This window comes from Pristiophorus japonicus, chromosome 2 (genome assembly GCF_044704955.1).
Source record: "Pristiophorus japonicus isolate sPriJap1 chromosome 2, sPriJap1.hap1, whole genome shotgun sequence".
NCBI classification, from domain to species: domain Eukaryota; kingdom Metazoa; phylum Chordata; class Chondrichthyes; family Pristiophoridae; genus Pristiophorus; species Pristiophorus japonicus.
The window spans coordinates 278,441,660-278,459,441 of record NC_091978.1 but is presented as its reverse complement, the minus strand read 5'-3'; the positions used below and the strand labels follow the sequence as shown (position 1 = coordinate 278,459,441).

General features: G+C 43.4%; 1 protein-coding gene across 2 annotated transcripts in view; it reads left to right on the top strand.

Annotated features, from left to right (window-relative positions):
• The window catches only part of tmem131l (transmembrane 131 like), a 221,938-nt gene that overhangs the window by 165,905 nt on the left and 38,251 nt on the right, over nucleotides 1-17,782 (top strand). For both annotated transcript variants that reach the window (XM_070871423.1, XM_070871424.1), the window contains exons 22-28: nucleotides 2,458-2,644; nucleotides 4,300-4,485; nucleotides 6,275-6,427; nucleotides 6,685-7,292; nucleotides 8,306-8,454; nucleotides 9,633-9,745; nucleotides 12,889-13,052. In XM_070871423.1, the coding sequence (XP_070727524.1) occupies nucleotides 2,458-2,644; nucleotides 4,300-4,485; nucleotides 6,275-6,427; nucleotides 6,685-7,292; nucleotides 8,306-8,454; nucleotides 9,633-9,745; nucleotides 12,889-13,052 (1,560 nt within the window). The remainder of the gene's footprint in view (nucleotides 1-2,457; nucleotides 2,645-4,299; nucleotides 4,486-6,274; nucleotides 6,428-6,684; nucleotides 7,293-8,305; nucleotides 8,455-9,632; nucleotides 9,746-12,888; nucleotides 13,053-17,782) is intronic.

Genomic DNA, 17,782 nt, shown 5'->3' with positions numbered 1-17,782 from the left:
TAATTGGCATTTGGAAAAGTATGGGCTAACAAATTAAAGTAGACCTGGGGTATATGTACACAAATCTTTAAAGGTGGCCGGACAAGTTGAGAAGGCTGTTTTTAAAAAAAGCATAAGGGATTCTTGGCTTCACTAACAGAGTCACAGTATATAAGCAAGGCAGTTATGCTAAACCTTTATAAAACATAGGTTAGGCCTCAGCTGGAGTGTTGTGTTCAATTCTGGGCACCACACTTTGGAAGAATGTCAGTGCCTTGGAGCAAGTGCAGAAGAGATTTACTGGAATGGTACCAGGGATGAGAGACTTTAGTTATATGGAGAGATTGGAGAAGCTGAGGCTGTTCAGAGCAGAGAAGGTTAGAGGAGATTTGATCAAGGTATTCAAAATCATGAATGGTTTTGATAGAGTAAATATGGAGAAACTGTTTCCAAAGGCAAAAGGATCAGTAACCAGAGGACACAGAATTAAGGTGATTTGCAGAAGAACCAGAGATGACATGAGGAAAGTGCATTGTGATCTGGAATGCACTGACTGAAATGGTAGTGGAATCAAATTCAATAGTAACTTTCAAAAGAGAATTAGATAAATACTTGAAGGGAGTGGGATTAATTGTATAGTTCTAGCAAAAAGCACAGGCACGATGGGTCAAATAGCCCCCTTCTGTGCTGTATCATTCTGATTCTAAGGGCCCAAGTTTCCACATGATTTGCACCTGATTTTTAGGAGCAACTGGTGGACTATCTTAGAATTTGCAATTCTCCACATTTTTTTTTCTGCAGTTCTAGTCAGGTAAAACAGTTCTACTTTGGAACAGAATTTTTTCTTCAAAAGGGGGCGTGTCCGGCCACTGACGCCTGATTTGAAAGTTTCCACAGTGAAAATGTACTCCAAACTAAAGTAGAATGGAGCAAGTGAAGATTTTTGTAGAACTGAAAAAAACCTGTTCTACACATTAAAAAATCAGGCGCAGGTTACAAATCAGGCGTCCAGAACGAGGAGGGGGGGAGAAGGGAACTCATTAAATTCTACAATCAATCCTTATTTATACTTATACAAATATTATACAAATAAATCCAACCTGAATAAACATTTATAAGCAAAGAAAAGATTAAATAAACCATCTTCCTACCTGTGTGAAAGTGCTTCAGCCATCGTTCGTTCCCGCGGGAGGAAACCGCCGTTTGTTGCCGTGGAGGGGAGGGAGGGGGAGGAAACCGCCGTTTGTTGCCGTGGAGGGGAGGGAGGGGAAGGAGACAGCGGTTTGAGACAACTTTCTGAGGCTTCCTGCACCCTTCTCACTGCTACAAGAAGCCTCTGTGCTGATGGCAATGTACTTTTATTAAAAAAATGTTCAAAAACTAAACGGCTACAAACTACAAAAATGGCCGAGTGCCAATGTTTTTTTCACACTGAGCATGCGCGAACGCTCCAACGCGCATGTGCAGCGTTGCCGGCAGGAAAGAAACTAATTTAAATAGTACCCGCCCCCTCCCACTTACAAAATCGGCGCGAGTGTAGGCTCCGCTCCCCCTGGGCGCCGCGCCAAGCAGACAAGGAGCTGTAAAGCGCTCCAGAATCGCTCGTTTTTTTTTCCGACGCCGTTTTAGGCGCGAAAAACTGGCGCCCAGCTCGGAGGGGCGCCCGTTTTTTATCATGTGGAAACTTGGGCCCAATGTCTCTGGAATGGGACCTGAATCCACAGCCTTCTGACTCTGGTAAGAGTGCTGCCTCTGAGCCACGGCTTAACGCCCTGAAGACTCTGGTGCTAATTTCAAAGGCCCAGGCAACTGAGGAAGGCTGATGGTCATATACCAGAAGATGCTTGGTACATTGGGCAGCCTCACAGCAAGCTTGCTCACAATATGCAGGAAGAATGTTCCCAATGTTGGGGAAGTCCAGAACCAGGGGTCACAGTCTAAGGTTGAGGGGTAAGCCATTTAGGACCGAGATGAGGAGAAACTTCTTCACCCAGAGAGTGGTGAACCTGTGGAATTCTCTACCACAGAAAGTAGTTGAGGCCAATTCACTAAATATATTCAAAAGGGAGTTAGATGAAGTCCTTACTACTAGGGGGATCAAGGGGTATGGCGAGAAAGCAGGAAGGGGGCATGTTCAGCCATGAACTCATTGAATGGCGGTGCAGGCTAGAAGGGCTGAATGGCCTACTCCTGCACCTATTTTCTATGTTTCTAATATCGCAGAGCATGGAGGAGTCCTGCTCTAACTTGTGTTGAGGTTTTGTGCAGAGAATGGAGACCATTCTGTCCAACATGGACCATCAACATGCCCACCATCATTTAGCCTCTCCTGACACCTCTAACCGATGCCGTGGAAGCTCGAAAGACTGCCATCTTGGGTTTGGGGATCATTGTTGGCATGGGCTTCGAGTGTCACTTGATGTTTGACAATGGTATGAGATAACTGTAATTACTCAATTCTCTCTTTTTTGTTTTCAGAGTCAAAAGGAAGTGAACTCAATTTGACCATCAGAAAGAATTTTAAGGTTGAAAACGTTGGACCACTGACTGTCACAGTGATTTCGATGAGCATTAATGGATATAAATGTCAAGGATTTGGGTTTCAGATCCTAAAATGTGAATCATTTGTACTGGATGCTAATTCTTCACATGAGATCAGCATTGTGTAAGTACAGATGATGGATAATGAACAGTTGACGCTTACATCCGCTTTAGGTTGGGTAGAAGTAGTAGACAGCAAGCTGTTAATTAGTGAGTGTTTGCCACTGTATTTAATCTAAATAATATTCTAAAGAATAACTATTTGTCACAATTTTAAGTGACTGCAGTAACCATTCAATGATCAGCAATATAATTCAATCGCTGTTGATGCCAAAACACTTTGAATGTCAGGAGACTGGATTGGATTGTCAGTTAGCCACATTGCCCTTTTCTCCTCTGGGAATGAAATTCTGAATCCATCTCTGGCATAAAAGTCTCCCATCTCTGCTGGCTCTGTCTAAAATATGGGTCAAGAAAGAAAAAAGAATGTTCAGTTATTGCGGCACCTTTCATGGCCTCGAGCCTAATGCATCTGACAGCCTATTAAGTACTCTTGCAGTTTAACCACTATTGCACTGTCGGGAAATTTTGCAGTCAATTTGTGCACAGCAATGTTCCACAAACAACAATGGAGGAAGTGATCAGATGTTCTGTTTTAATGCTGTTGATTGAGAGATAAATGTTGGTGAGGATACAGAGACCTGTGTGCAAATAGTATTATGGGATCTTTTACGTCCATCTGAGCGGGCAGATGGGACCTTGGTTAAATGTCTCAGCCAAACGATGGCACCTCCAAAAGAACAGCACTCCCTCAGTAGTACACTGAAGTGTCAACCTAGATTATGTGCTCATGTCTGTAGAGTGGGGCTTGAACCCTCAATCTTCTGACTCGAGCAAGAATGCTACCACTGAGCCACGGCTGACGCTTCTGAATTCAGTTCTGGTGACTATGGATCTTCAGCCACTTCCTTTTGTCTTGAACTGTTTCCTACATGTTAAACCCTTGCTCCAAGAACAAAATTAAGTAGCTATGTGCAGCTCTTGCATTTCCGGTGTGCTGTATTTTATGTGTAAATAAGATAGCTGAAAAAAATATTTATGTGCTCGTAAACAAAAGCAAGATACTGTGGATACTGGAAATCTGAAATTAAAACAGACAATGCTGGAAAAACTCAGCAGGTGAGTCATCTGTGGATAGAGAAAGAGTTGATGTTGCAAATTGATGACCTTTTATCAGGACTGGTGAAAGATTCTGATGAACGGCCATCGGCCCGAAACATTAACTCTTTCACTCCACAGATGCTGCCTGACCTGAGTATTTTCAGCATTTTCTGTTTTTATTTGTGTTCCGTGTGCATCCTGCTCAGTAGCATAGTTTTCATCTGCAACTGTGCTCGGGTAATGATCTGAACAGCAGAGAACAGGGAGTTGTTGGAGAGGCTGGAGCATCTTCTATCTGCGGAAGACAAATTGAGGGGGAAGACTTTCTACATGGGTGGCTTCTCCGATTTTGTGCCAGCTGCTGACAGGAGACATTAGTAGTGACCTGGAGCAGACTGAGTGCCTGCCTGTTCGAATGTAGAGGTCAAACATGCAAGGTGAAAAAAGTGAATTTTCAAACTATGAAGCATTTAAAAAGGTTAAGTGAGCCATATCTGTGCTGTAGTATAGTGCCAGATGCAGACCCACTACTTTTTGCAAATTTAAACTTGTTAATATGGAAACAGTAGATTCAGTCACACTACTTTATTTAACTAAATTTCTCTCTTCCTTACCCAGGTTTACTCCAGATTTCACCACTTCTTGGGTGATCCGTGAATTACAGCTTTTAACTGCAAGAGGCTTGCAGTTTCAGTTTACTCTGAATGTGACTCTACCACACCACCTGTTACCTCTGTGTGCAGACTTGGTGCCAGCACTCAGTTGGGAGCAACCATTCTGGATGATCATTTGCCTTTTTAGCTGGTCAGAAATTTAACAAACTCAAATATATTTGAAGTACAGTTTTAACGTATCGACTGTTTTAAGTGACGATGTTAAATTGTTTTGAGTAAATGTTTGATATGTTACCTATGCTTGACATTTTACCACCTCTTGTAAACTAAACTTAATTTGTTTAAAATATCTGCTGAGTTCATCGTCTGCCCTCTATTTGTATTTAAATGGATGTTACATGAAGTTTTTGACTGGAGTCCTAATATCCATGTTGGTTGGTTGATTCACGCCCCCTATTTTGTTTTCTTATCATGGAAAAAATTGAGAGATTTAAACATCTACTTGGTAAGGATTTGTCCATTTTAGCCAAGGCAAAATGTTCAGGTTTTTGTTTGAGTGTAATTATTTATATTGATTAATGCTTGCCCTTACAAGGCCTTCAACATAAGCCAAGGGAGTTGGGGGCGGGGACTCCCCAAGTCTGGAGTTCCCACACCCTGGAATTCTGTCAGAATGTGGAGCAGCATCGGCACAGGCATAACTGGTTTCACCAGGTCTATCTCACTGGCATCTGGCGGAGGTGTGGTCCACTTGGGGGTTCTAGACTGGGATCAAGGCCTGGATGCATAAAGTTCAGGAAACAAATGGTAGTTTTTAAAGCCGCTTCCTGACCTGAGCAAGTAAGAATACTTTAATGGGAGGAGGAAAGGCATGTTGAAGATGTGCCCCCAACCTGCCAAAGGCCTGCTCTCCTCGATAGAAACTTGGTGAAATATTTGAGAGTTTTATGATTGTGCAGTCTGCGATTTTTTTTTTCTTCTTTTCTTTCTGATCAACAATGTAAACAGATCTTTTTTTTTAAAAAAAGAAGTTTTTGTGTTGAGTTCCAGGCTCATAGATTATGATTCAAACTTTTAGAAATATCACAAAAGGTATGGGTCATGTTAACTTTAAAAGGAGAAAAAAATTTGAATGAAATTCTAATGAAATTTAAATCTTTGCATTGTTCTTTTTAAAAATGGAATAATGGCAGCATTTTTGTTGGTGATGTGGTCATTGAACATCCTGGGTGTGAAATTCAACTTTGGGGGTGCAAAATAAGGTAGTAGTGGATCGGCCACTCATACGCCTTGCTTGAATTTCCTATGCATTGACTTCAATGGAAAGGAAAATCAGGTGAAGTGCATAACCTGCCCCCTGAAATTGCATTTCACCCCTGTAGATTAACAGGACTTGTGGTCGTTTGTTAGTTTTAATGTAAGTGTTAGCTATGGCTCAGTGGGTAGCACACTCGCCTCTGAGTCAGAAGCTTGTGGGTTTAGGTCCAACTCCAGAAACTTGAGCACATAAATCTAGGTTGACACTCCAGTGCAGTGCTGAGGGAGTGCTGCACTGTTGGCGGTGCAGTCTTTCAGATGAGGCGTTCAACCGAGGCCCTGTCTGCCCTTTCTGGTGGATGTAAAAGATCCTATGGCACTATTTTGAAGAAGAGCAGGGGAGTTATCCCCGGTGTCCTGACCAATATTTATCCCTCAATCAACGTAACAAAAAAACAGATTATCTGGTCATTATCACATTGCTGTTTGTGGGAGTTTGCTGTGTGCAAGTTGGCTGCTGTGTTTCTCACATTACAACAGTGACTGCACTCAAAGTACTTCATTGGCTGTAAGGAGCTTTGAGATGTCTGATGGTCATGAAAGGCGCTATATAAATCCAATATTTTTTTAATGCATTATCTGCAAATTGCAAATGTTTGATTTATTGTCCTATTCTTTTCAGTGAGCTGGAGAAATATATTTAATGCAATTTTTTTTTGTAGTTTGCTGCTGTTTTGTGTCATTATAATGGCCTATCAACATGCTCACTACATTTTGACAGAGTTTAGTCAATCTAGAACAAGGCCGTGTCATACATCCCTACTGCTCCAGCAGGATAGAACCTCCATTAACACGCTTGGCTCCACAACTTACAAGTAAGAAGCTTTTTGTAATAAAATATCTTTCAACAAGGAGTAGCATTCAAAAAGAAAATTGCCTTTGCAGTAGTTTATTAATTCACCATTTGATTCACAGTGAAGAACATGTACACTACAAATAACAATGTTTAATTAGCCAAAGGCAACTCTGTCATTGATAGTCACAAAAAAAAAATTATTGTATAAGCAGCCTTTTAAATGTGACTATTAATTCTCAATGGTATAATTTTAATAGTTTCCTTTTTTATTGTCAGGTTAAGTAGAAGTAGCTGTAAGACTTACAGTGAAGGCAGTAATTTGCCAGACAGAGGGAAAGGGAGAGGGGCTCTAGCAGTGAATGGACCCTCTGTCCGATCCCAGTGTGCTCCAAAACGGAGTCCAATTAGCTCAAGCCATTGTCCAAGAAAGCTAAAGGACTATAGCAAAAATAAATGGAATACATCAGCAAATGTTAGCTGTGGGACTGGTGAAGAGTATCAGCAGACCAATGAAGGGCCATTTCATACTCCAAATGAGCAGCTATCTTGCACTGACATTCCTCCGTATGAGAAGCCACATGATAAAAACTGCAGACCATTTGCAGAAAAGGATCCGGAAAAAGAAGAGGAAACAGTACAGGTGTGTGAGGAGAAACCATTTTTTCTTGAAACTGGACCTACTACTGATTGTGAACTTGTGGTCTGTGTACTGTCAGAGGAAAGGAGCTCTGAACCTCCTGTGACATTTCCTGTCCCTGACATTGGATTGAATCACCACGGATCGTTCCAAGTACACACTCTAGCTGAACACCATGATCACCTTGTGTCAGAAGAAAGCTTCAGGACTGATGAATCGCAACTTGCTTCATTCAGTGTTATTGAAGGTATGGCAATATTTTAAGATTATTTAGAACAGGAAATGTATGCTATTCTAACAGTGGTGTTTTGATTCCATCTTATTTAAATTGACGCTGATGTTGCAATTTCCAGTATATGTAGAACCACAGATAGCTTATAGTTTTTATAAGGCAGTAATGTAGTCAACCTGTTATGATGCTGTTGCAGGAAAAGCACTAATTGAATTACTGGACTAAACGTGTTTCCTGACATTTGTTTTCTATACTTCGCAATACTTGTGTTTGCAAATTTTGTTACCTTTTTTTTATATTTGTTTGACACCGGTGTCCACATTAGAATTATGCAGGCTAGCAGGAAGAGGTCACATTGCTTGTTCCTCATCGCACTCGAGTTGGGGAAAGTGGATCACTGAATGCCTGTAGTTAAATGTATGTGCGCTGTTCTGCCTGTGAAATGAGTTGAGAACGTGTTGCCACGTCTGGTCTAACTAAAGACACAAGTTAATGGCTCCACTCAGTTCATCCAGTGAACAGCTAAGCTCACTGCACCAGAGATGGGAATCCCACATTTGAATCCCTGCGCTGAGGCTGATTCCGGCTGCAGCAGTGATGCCGATTCTGCAATTGGGCTTAGCACCTCTGGATTTAGGGAGGGAAATCAACCAGGGTTCCTGCTCGCTATTCATGACTCCATCTGGAAGATTGTGGAGTGTCTGGTGGGGACAGGATTGGTTTCAACCATATTTCACTCTGCCCTCTTTCCCCATCCTTTCCGTCAAATAGACTGCTGATATTTCATGTCGAATCTTGCATGTGAATAATGCCCACTTAGTCAAGATAATGGAGAACAACCAGCACCCGTGGATTCTTAACCAGATGAGATAGGTGATGGCACTTTCAGGAGCGGTGCGAAAACCCTGGTGTGGAGGGAGGGGATGGGAAAAGATAAATTCGTTTAAAATGGGAAAATTTACATTCCAGAGCTTAATAGTTCATTTGAAGTTTCAACATTTTGTTCAAGTTGTAATTATATCCCTTAGACAAGCCACAGCAAGGGACAATGGAGAAGGCCAATGAAAATCTGAAGACAGAAGAACGGGCACTCCACAAACCTCAGGCAAAGGCTCAAATGTCAATCCTACAAAATGTGCTGCCATCCTTTGTAACACAGAAGCCGTCCACAGCTGAGGTAAGGGAGCTTTAATTGTGTACAGAACAGGAGCATTCTATGATCCAAAAATGTTTTTAGGGGTGTGTCATCTGGTTGCTGCCCTTAAAGATGCATGTACCCTTTTTTTTTGACTCCCACGGAAATCCCCGATGCACTGATTGGGTGCTGGAAGTCCTGGAGTAGGAGTTCTTTGACCAAAGAATAGTCCTGTGTGAAGGAGAGGGTCACCAAGCAAGGCAAACAATACATTTTATTTTGCAGCAAGTTTCTCCTGAAGCCCCCATTGTACTTCCAAGGTGCTCCAGCTGCATCATGTGACTTGCCCCTAACTTGAAGGAGTGTTGAGCCCCTATTGAGCCTTTTTGCCTTGGCTCAGTGGTGGCACTCGTGCCTTTGAGTCACAATGTCACGGCTTCAAGTCCCACTCGAGACCAGAATACAATATCTAAGCTGAAACTCATGTAGTACTGAGGGACTGCTGCCTTTTGGATGAGACTGAGCTCTTCTCTTCCCACTCAGGTGGACATAAAAGAACCCACGACATTATTCAAAAATGAGCAGGGGGGTTCTTCCGGTGTCCTGGTCAACAATTTTCCCTTAACCAGCACCTTAAAAACAGCTAATCTAGTAATTTATTTCATAGAAGTTTGCAGGAGCTTGTTGCAAATTGGCTGTTGCGCTTTCTACATTGTAACAGTGACTAAATTTCAAAAGTACTTAATTTGCGGTGAAGCACTTTGACGTTTTTAAGGTCATGAAAGGCTTTAAGAATGCAAGACCTTTTGCTCATTCGTTCTTGTGCACGGTACATACGCAGCCTCTGAGCACCAACAGTGCTTCAGATCCACACAGTACGACACTGAGCCCGTCTCACTGTGCTGAGTAAAACTCCAATGTTCTTTTCGGTATTACAAACAAATATAATAGACTTTGTGTGCTTACCACAGTGCAAGGGTACTTTTTTTCTGGTTCCTCATGAAGTGCGAACTAATGGCACAGAGAGCACAAGTGCAGACTGTTTAATGGAATTATTTTGAAAACTGTGGCATTAATGGTGCCAACAAAATTAAAATTGTTTTATTTTAAGACTGCTTTTGATTAGATGAAATATACTAATGCCATTCTTATAATAACACTAAAAACCTGTCACAATATAGTCTGGTTGAAACCCTATTTCATTTTGAATAATTCTCCAGCAACAGACACCACTCAACAATGTTAAGCAGAAAAGACAAGAGAAAAGTGGAGTTACAAATAGTAAATGGAAAGGAAGAAAGACTTATGGGAAAAACGGAAAGATTTCTGTGCAGTAAGTATTAAATGTCTGAATATAGTCTTTTTAAGATGTAAAGTGATTAAATGTTTATCTGTGACATAAATATCACTAATAATTGCCTGTCAATACAAGGCAGCTGTCAAGGAATAGATTGTCATTTTTGGAATTTTTTGATCATATTTTTCTGCAGAAAGATATGGAAGCTGTGTTTTTAAAACTGTGTATTTGCACCGGTTTAAGGAAGGCAGGCCACAGGCTGCAAATATTTCAAGAATGTGCATTAACATGTTTGATATTGACGCTGTTGGGCAGGAGATCAGAAACCATAGGGGAGCTACCACATGGGGTATCTGCGATACCTAACCACAAGTCACTGTGGAGGATGGAATGTCCCTGTTAAACTTTGCATGAAACTAGTTTCAAAGGTGCAGTAGCAGGTTTGATTAGAAGCTCTTCTGACAAACTCCGAGAGAGAGGAATTGGGAATCGAGCACTAATTTCCTGGTGGGGGTAGGAAAGGGATGAACATATCCACACATATGGAGAGGCATGCTTTGATTACAAGGAAGGCTGAGAAGGATTGGTTAAAGAGGAAGATTTTGAGGGCTGTCTTTTATGTAGGGGACTAATTCTATTTCGGTTAAGTAAGATAACTTGCGTGAAAAAACTCAGCACTGTCATTATTTTATATTTCATGAAGACAGTGAATCTGATCATAACTTTCTCTGTCCACCTGCTGTGAAATAAAACAACTTGCCAATCTGCATTAAGACTTGTCTGACCAAGTGTTGGGTCGGTCCACCTTCAGAGAGATTGAAGAAATACACATGTGAAAGACATAGTCCAGAACACACTGGGGTGCTAGTTTTGCATTCTGGGTTACACTATCATACAATTAGGGCCGTGTGAGTCAACTCCCATAAAACTAAGATGCTCAGACTGAGAGTAATTGATGCCACTGAATTTGAGAAGCTATCTACAGCAAACCCACATTTTTAACAAGGTTTTAGAACCATAGAAGTTTCATCACCATAGGCAGTCCCTCGAAACGAGGATGACTTACTTCCATGCCAAAAAGAGGATGAGTTCACCGGTGTTTCAATGAAGGACCCGAACTACATCCTGAAGGGTGGAAGATGCCTGTGCGTGGATTTTTTTAACGTGTGGTGGCCATTGCACACCAGCCACCACAAGGGCTTGACAGAGCTAGGTCTTGGTCCAGTGGCAAGGATTAGCCAAGACGACTGGAGACGTCTGCTGCACAGACCTAGTGCGCGCCCACATCGCAGTGTGGACTGGCCCGTGCTGCCCCTGGCCCAGAACTCGTGCCTCCCCTGGGCCCCGATCACGTCCCTCTACAGTCCCTCGCCACTCCTTCGGCCTGACCTCACGGTTCCTGTTCCATCTGCCCATGATCCAATCACCGACCTGGATCTTGATGTCGTCACTCTTCGCTGCCGTCTCCTGCACCAGCTTGCGCTGTGCCTTGATGATGGGATGGTGCTGAAAATATTAACAGTGGAAAAGTTTCCAACAATCCTGTGACACAACAGGGACTTATATAAAATTGAAGAAAAATGAGACACTAAATAAGTGCTTCATATTTAGGACTCAAATGAAGTTTTCATTCTTTGAATTAAGATTGTAAATGGCTGAAGTTTAAATGCTCAATTTTCCCCAGTGATTTGTGCCGTTTTTTTGGAGCAGGCTGCTTTTTTTGGCCTAAGTTTTAAAAAAAAAAAACACCGTTTCCCCAATCAATTTGCACCAGCGTAACTCCATTAGTTACGATTTTTTTAGGTAAATTTTTTTTCAGCCAAAGGGGGCGTAACCTGCCACCCGTGCCAATTCTGGCCATTTATGCAAGTTTGGCCAGCTGAGAGTTACTCCAGTTCTGCTTAGGCCAGCGTATGTGGCCTCTGTAGAAAAACCTTCTGGAGAGTTAAAGAAATCGGCGCAGGTAAGGAAATCAGCACAGGTCAGTGCAGCAGATGCTCGGACAACAGCAGCAGGAAAGGTGAGAGGGGGAAGGGGGTGGGGAGAAGCCGTTTACAGCATAGAAGGAGGCTATTTGACTGCCTTGCTTTCTCCCCATAGCCTTGTATCTTCCTCTGTTTCAAATATGTATCCAATTTTCCCTGAAAAGATACGATCGTTTCTGCCTCAGCCACTCCTGTGGCAAAATATTCCATACTTCAGCAACCTTCTTTGAGAAATTCCTTCTAGTCCCTCTCCTCACTATCTAAATGATACTTTTAGATCAATGTCCCCTCGTCACTGACTCCCCAGCCTGAGGAAATAGTCTTTCCCTATTCGCTAACACGTCTCTTCATAATTAAAAAAAAAACTCTTCTATAATTTTCTCTCTTTGTTCCAGTGCTTAACTAGGTTTCTGACATGATCTTGATGAATCTATCCTGTATGTGCTCTATAGCTTGCATGTCCTTTCTACAATGTGCTGCCCAAAACTGCACAGTGGACTCTAGCCTAACCAATGTTTTTTTTATAAATTAATTCTTCTTTATCCTTGTAGTCTATGCCCCTATTTATAAAACCCAAAATGACATTAGCCTTTTTATGGCTTTATCTATTTGCACTCACACTTGATGGATTATTTATTTGAACCTTTAGATCTCTCTGCCCATCTGTACCCTCAGTAATCTTTACCCGTAAGTTTTAAATGTATTAGCTCACACTTAATCAGCATTAAATTGCATCTCCAACTATTTGCTCATTCCGCTTCCCTTTGTGCCTTCTTGAAGTCTGTCTTTCTCTCTGTTTACCAAGCCTCTTGCAGATTCTACAGTTTTTCTTAAATCTTCTCTCTTCTTTTCTCTTTTTTCCCCCGCCCCCCCCCCCCCCCAAAACATACCCCACAAATATTATCTAAGAGTTTGCAACACTCTAGGTTGATGTAAGCTCTTAACTGCTTTTAATCAGTTTGCCAGATTTGGCTGCGAAATGCAACACAATGTATTGTATTTGTTCATTTATCTTGCTAGTTACTAAAATGATTTTAATTAACTCCATCAGAGTATGTTAATATTTGTATTACTAAAGAGGTTATTAGTGATCTTTAATTTTTAATCCTTAAAGGGGCAATCTTTTGAGTTACCTTGAGGTTAAAGGTTGTGCTAAGAACTGGTTAAATCTCCAGTAATTGACTGCTTTGCTAGGTCAACTCAACAGACTGGTGACGTGCACAATGAAAGGAACTACTATCATGGACACAAAGTGGATAGAATTCAAGACCGATCTAGGAAGGGGTGGCAGTATGGAAAAAAGGAAAATGCTAATGGGCATACAAAACCAGACATTTTTCTGAAAGAGGCAGAAAATGGTAACTATGCAGTTTGTATTGAGATTTTCTTACTGATGTTTTCTTGAAATGTATCTATGACTATATTAAAGGTGTATCAGAAAGTGGGGTCAAAACAGGGAAAAACGATGAAAAGAAAAAATTAAAAGCTCTTTATCTGAATGTACGCATTCGTAACAAGATAGATGCGTTGACGGCACATATAGATGTAAATGGGTATGATTTGATAGCCATTACAGAGACGTGGTTGCAAGGTGACCAAGGCTGGGAACTGAATATTCAGGGGTATCTGACAATTCTGAAAGACAGAAAGGAAAAGGAAGTGGGGTAGCTCTGTTAATAAAGAATGAGATCAGTGCAGTAGTGAGAAATTATATTGGCTCACGAGATCAAGATGTGGAATCAGTTTGGGTGGAGATAAGAAATAATAAGGGAAGATGTAGTACAAATCCTGAAATAATGGAGGCTTATAAGAAAGGTCCGGCAATAATCATGGGTGATTTTAACCTTCATATTGATTGGACAAAACAAATTGTCCAACACGGTAGCCTTGAAGAGTTCATAATGTATGAGATGGTTTCCTTGAACAATACATTGCGGAACCAACCAGGGATCTGGTACTGTGTAATGAGACAGGATTAATAAATTATCTCGTAGTAAAGGATCCTCTAGGAAAGAGTGATCATAGCATGGTTGAATTTCAAATTCAGTTGGGTGAGAAAGTTGGATCTCAATCCAGTGTCCTGATCTTAAATAAAGGCGATTACAAAGGTTATGAAGGCAGAGTTGGCCAAAGTGGATTGGGAAAATAGATTGAAGTATAAGACGGTTGATAAGCAGTGGCAGATATTTAAGGAGATATTTCATAACTCTCAACAAAAATATATCCCAGTGAGAAGGAAAAACTTTGAGTAGGGAGAACCATCTGTGGCTGACTAAGGAAATAAAGGATGGTATCAAATTGAAAACAATAGCATACTAAGTTGCCAAGATTAGTGGGAGGCCAGAGGATTAGGAATTTTTTTAAACCAGCAAAGGACGACTAAAAAATTATTAAAAAGAGAGGGAAGATAGATTGAGAGTAAACTAGCAAGAAACAAAAATAGATAGTAAGAGCTTCTACAGGTATATAAAAAGGAAGAATAGCTAAAGTAAATGTTGGTCCCTCAGAGGATGAGACTGGGGAATTAATAATGGGGAACGGAAATGGCAGAGACTTTGAACAAATATTTTGTATCGGTCTTCACAGTAGAAGACACTAAAAACACCCAATAATAGATAATCAAGAGGCTATAGGGAGGGAGGAACTTAAAACTATCACTAAAGAAAAAGTAATCAGTAAATCGTAGGCAGTCCCTTCCATTCTTGCTTCCATTCCCTAAGTGTTACAGGTGGGACAGATATTTGTCGAGGGAAGGGATCGATGGGGCTGGTTTGCCGCGCGCTCCTTCTGCTGCCTGCGCTTGGCCTCTTCACGCTCTTTGCGTTGAGACCCGAAGAGCTCAACGCCCTCCGAATGTACTTTCTCCACCTCGGGCAGTCTGCGGCCAGGGTCTCCCAGGTGTCAGTGGTGATGTCGCACTTTACCAGGGAGGCTTTGAGGGTGTCCTTATAACGTTTCTGCTGTCCTCTTTTGGCTCGTTTACCATGAAGGAGCTCCGCATAAAGCATTTGCTTAGGGAGTCTCGTATCTGGCATGCGAACTATGTGGCCTGCCCAGTGAAGCTGATCGAGTGTGGTCAGTGCTTCAATACTGGAGATGTTAGCCTGGTCGAGGACACTGATGTTGGTGCGCCTGTCCTCCCAGGGGATTTGCAGGATCTTGGAGATATATATCTCCAGCGACTTGAGGTGCCTTCTATACATCGTCCATGCCTCAGATCCATACAGGAGAGCGGGTATTACTACAGCCCTATAGACCATGAGCTTGATGGTAGATTTGAGGGCCTGGTCTTCAAAAACTCTTTTCCTCAGATGGCCGAGCGTTGCACTGGTGCACTGAAGGCGATGTTAAATCTCTGCATCAATGTCTGCCTTTGTTAAGAGGCTCCCAAGATATGGGAAATGGTCCATGTTGTCGAGGGCCGCGCCGTGAATCTTGATGACTGGGGGGCAATGCTGTGCGGCGGTGACAGGCTGGTGGAGGACCTTTGTCATACGGATGTTAAGCTTAAGGCCCATGCTTTCATATGCCTCAGTGAATACATTGACTATATCCTGGAGTTCAGCCTCTGAATGTGCGCAGACGCAGGCATCGTCCGCGTACTGCAGCTCAATGACAGAAGTTGGGGTGATCTTGGACCTGGCCTGGAAGCGGCGTAGGTTAAACAGCTTCCCACTGGATCAGTAATTTAGTTCCAATCCAGCGGGGAGCTTGTTGATTTGTGAGGTGGGGCATGGTGGCGAGGAAGATTGAGAAGAGGGTTGGGGCGATGACGCAGCCCTGTTTGACCCCGGTCCGGACGTGGATTAGGTCTGTGATGGATCCGTTGGTAAGGATCACAGCCTGCATGTCGTCGTGCAGCAGGCGAAGGATGTTGACAAACTTTTGGGGGCATCTGAAACGGAGGAGGACGCTCCATGGACCCTCACGGTTGACAGTGTCTATAAAGACCTTTGTAAGATCGAAAAAGGCCATGTATAAGGGCTGGCGCTGCTCCCTGCATTTTTCCTGCAGCTGTCGCGCTGCAAAGATCATGTCTGTTGTGCCCCGTAGGGGACGAAATCCACATTGTGATTCCGGGAGGAGCTCCTCGGCCACAGGGAGAAGTCGATTGAGGAGAACTTTAGCGACAACTTTCCCAGTGGCTGATAGCAGGGAGATTCCTCTGTAGTTGCCGCAGTCGGACTTGTCCCCTTTTTAAAAAAAAAAAATGGTCGCAATCATTGCGTCTAAGATCTCCCGGCATGCTTTCCTCCCTCCAGATGAGAGGGATGAGGTCATGTATCCAAGCCAACGGCACCTCTCCGCCATACTTTAGCGCCTCAGCAGGAATTCCATCCGCACCCATAGCCTTGTTATTCTTCAGCTGTTTTATGGCTTTGCCTACCTCGTGCAACGTTGGAGTTTCGCTGAGTTGGTGGCGGGTCGCATGCTGCGGGATGGAGTCGAGAGCACTCAAGTCAAAGGCAGTGTCTCAATTGAGGAGATCTTCAAAGTGCTCTTCCATCGGGCCCTGACAGCCTCCGTGTCCTTGATGAGTGTTTCCCCGTTCTTGGCCAGGAGTGGGGTGGGGCTTTGAGAGTTTGGACCATAGGTGGCCTTGACTGCAGTGGAAAATCCTCGCATATTGTGGCTGTCGATTAGTTGTTGTATCTCCTGTGCTTTCTCCATCCACCACCACCTGTTCTTTAGGTGCTGGGTTTTTTGTTGGACCTGAGCCTTGAGCCGTCTGTAATGTTGTTTTGCAGCTCCGGGGTTGGGTTGTTGCTTAAGGCTCCAATGCTTTGCACTTGCGATCTATTAGTTCTTCGATCTCCTGATCATTTTCATCAAACTAGTCCTGATGTTTTCTGGTTGAGTGACCAAGTGTCTCTTCACAGGCACTAGTTATAGAGGCCTGGAGGGCAGACCAAACGCTATGGGCATTCAGCATCTCAGGGTCATCAAGGCACGCCAGATTAGCTGTGAGGCGCTGGCTGTATAGGGCTCTCTTAGCTGGGTCTCTCAGTGCCCCGGCATTAACTTTTTTGCGGAACTGATTTTGCTGTCCCCTCTGCTTTGGGGCTATGTTAATGTTGATGATGGATCGGATTAGGTGGTGGTCCGTCCAGCAGTCGTCGGCTCCTGTCATGGCGTGAGTGATGTGCACATCCTTGCGATCCCTAGCTCGGACGATGACCTAGTCGAGCAGGTGCCAGTGTTTGGAGCGAGGGTGTTGCCACAATGCCTTGTATTTGTCCCTCTGGCAGAACAGGGTGTTGGTGATGAGTTCATGTTCTAGACATTTTGTCAGGAATAGGGTACCACTGAATTGGCTTTCCCTAACCCCTCTCTGCCAATCACACCTCCTCAGAGGGCTGTGTCTTTGCCGACCCTGCCATTAAAATCACCCAGGAGGATCAATTTGTCACCCGTGGGGATGTGGGACAAGGATGTCTCGAGGTTGGAATAAAAGCCCTCTTTAGCCTCATCCGTTGCATCGAGTGTAGGGGCATATGCACTGATGAGGCTCATTGGTTCCGGGATAGGGTAATACGAAGAGTCATGAGGCGTTCGTTAACCCCACAGGGGAAGTCTTTGAGGCGGTCGACCAGCTCATTCTTGACGGCAAAGCCGACTCCATGAAGGCGGCGTTCTGCCTCTGGTTTCCCTTTCCAGAAGAAGGTGTAACCTCCACCATGTTCCTTCAACTGGCCTTCCCCTGCCCACCGGGTCTCGCTTAGGGCGCCGATATCCATGTCAAAACGTCTGAGTTCCCAGGCAACTATGGCGGTGCGGCGTTCTGGCCTGTTGCTGTTGGGATTGTCCATGAGGGTCCTGACGTTCCAGGTCCTGAACTTTATACTGACTAAGTGGAAGATGCCTGTGCGTGAGTTCTTTTAACGTGGGGTGGCCGCTGCACACCAGCAACCACACGGGCTTAGCAGAACAAGGTCTTGGTCCAGTGGCAAGGGGATCCAAGACAACTGGAGATCAGGCACAGCTGTATAAGCCTAATTGCCTACGGCGAAGTGTTGGCCACAAGCTCGGCGCTGAGTAGCGCCATTGATGGTAGATGACCCGAGGCTTGGTTGGGGGACAGACATTA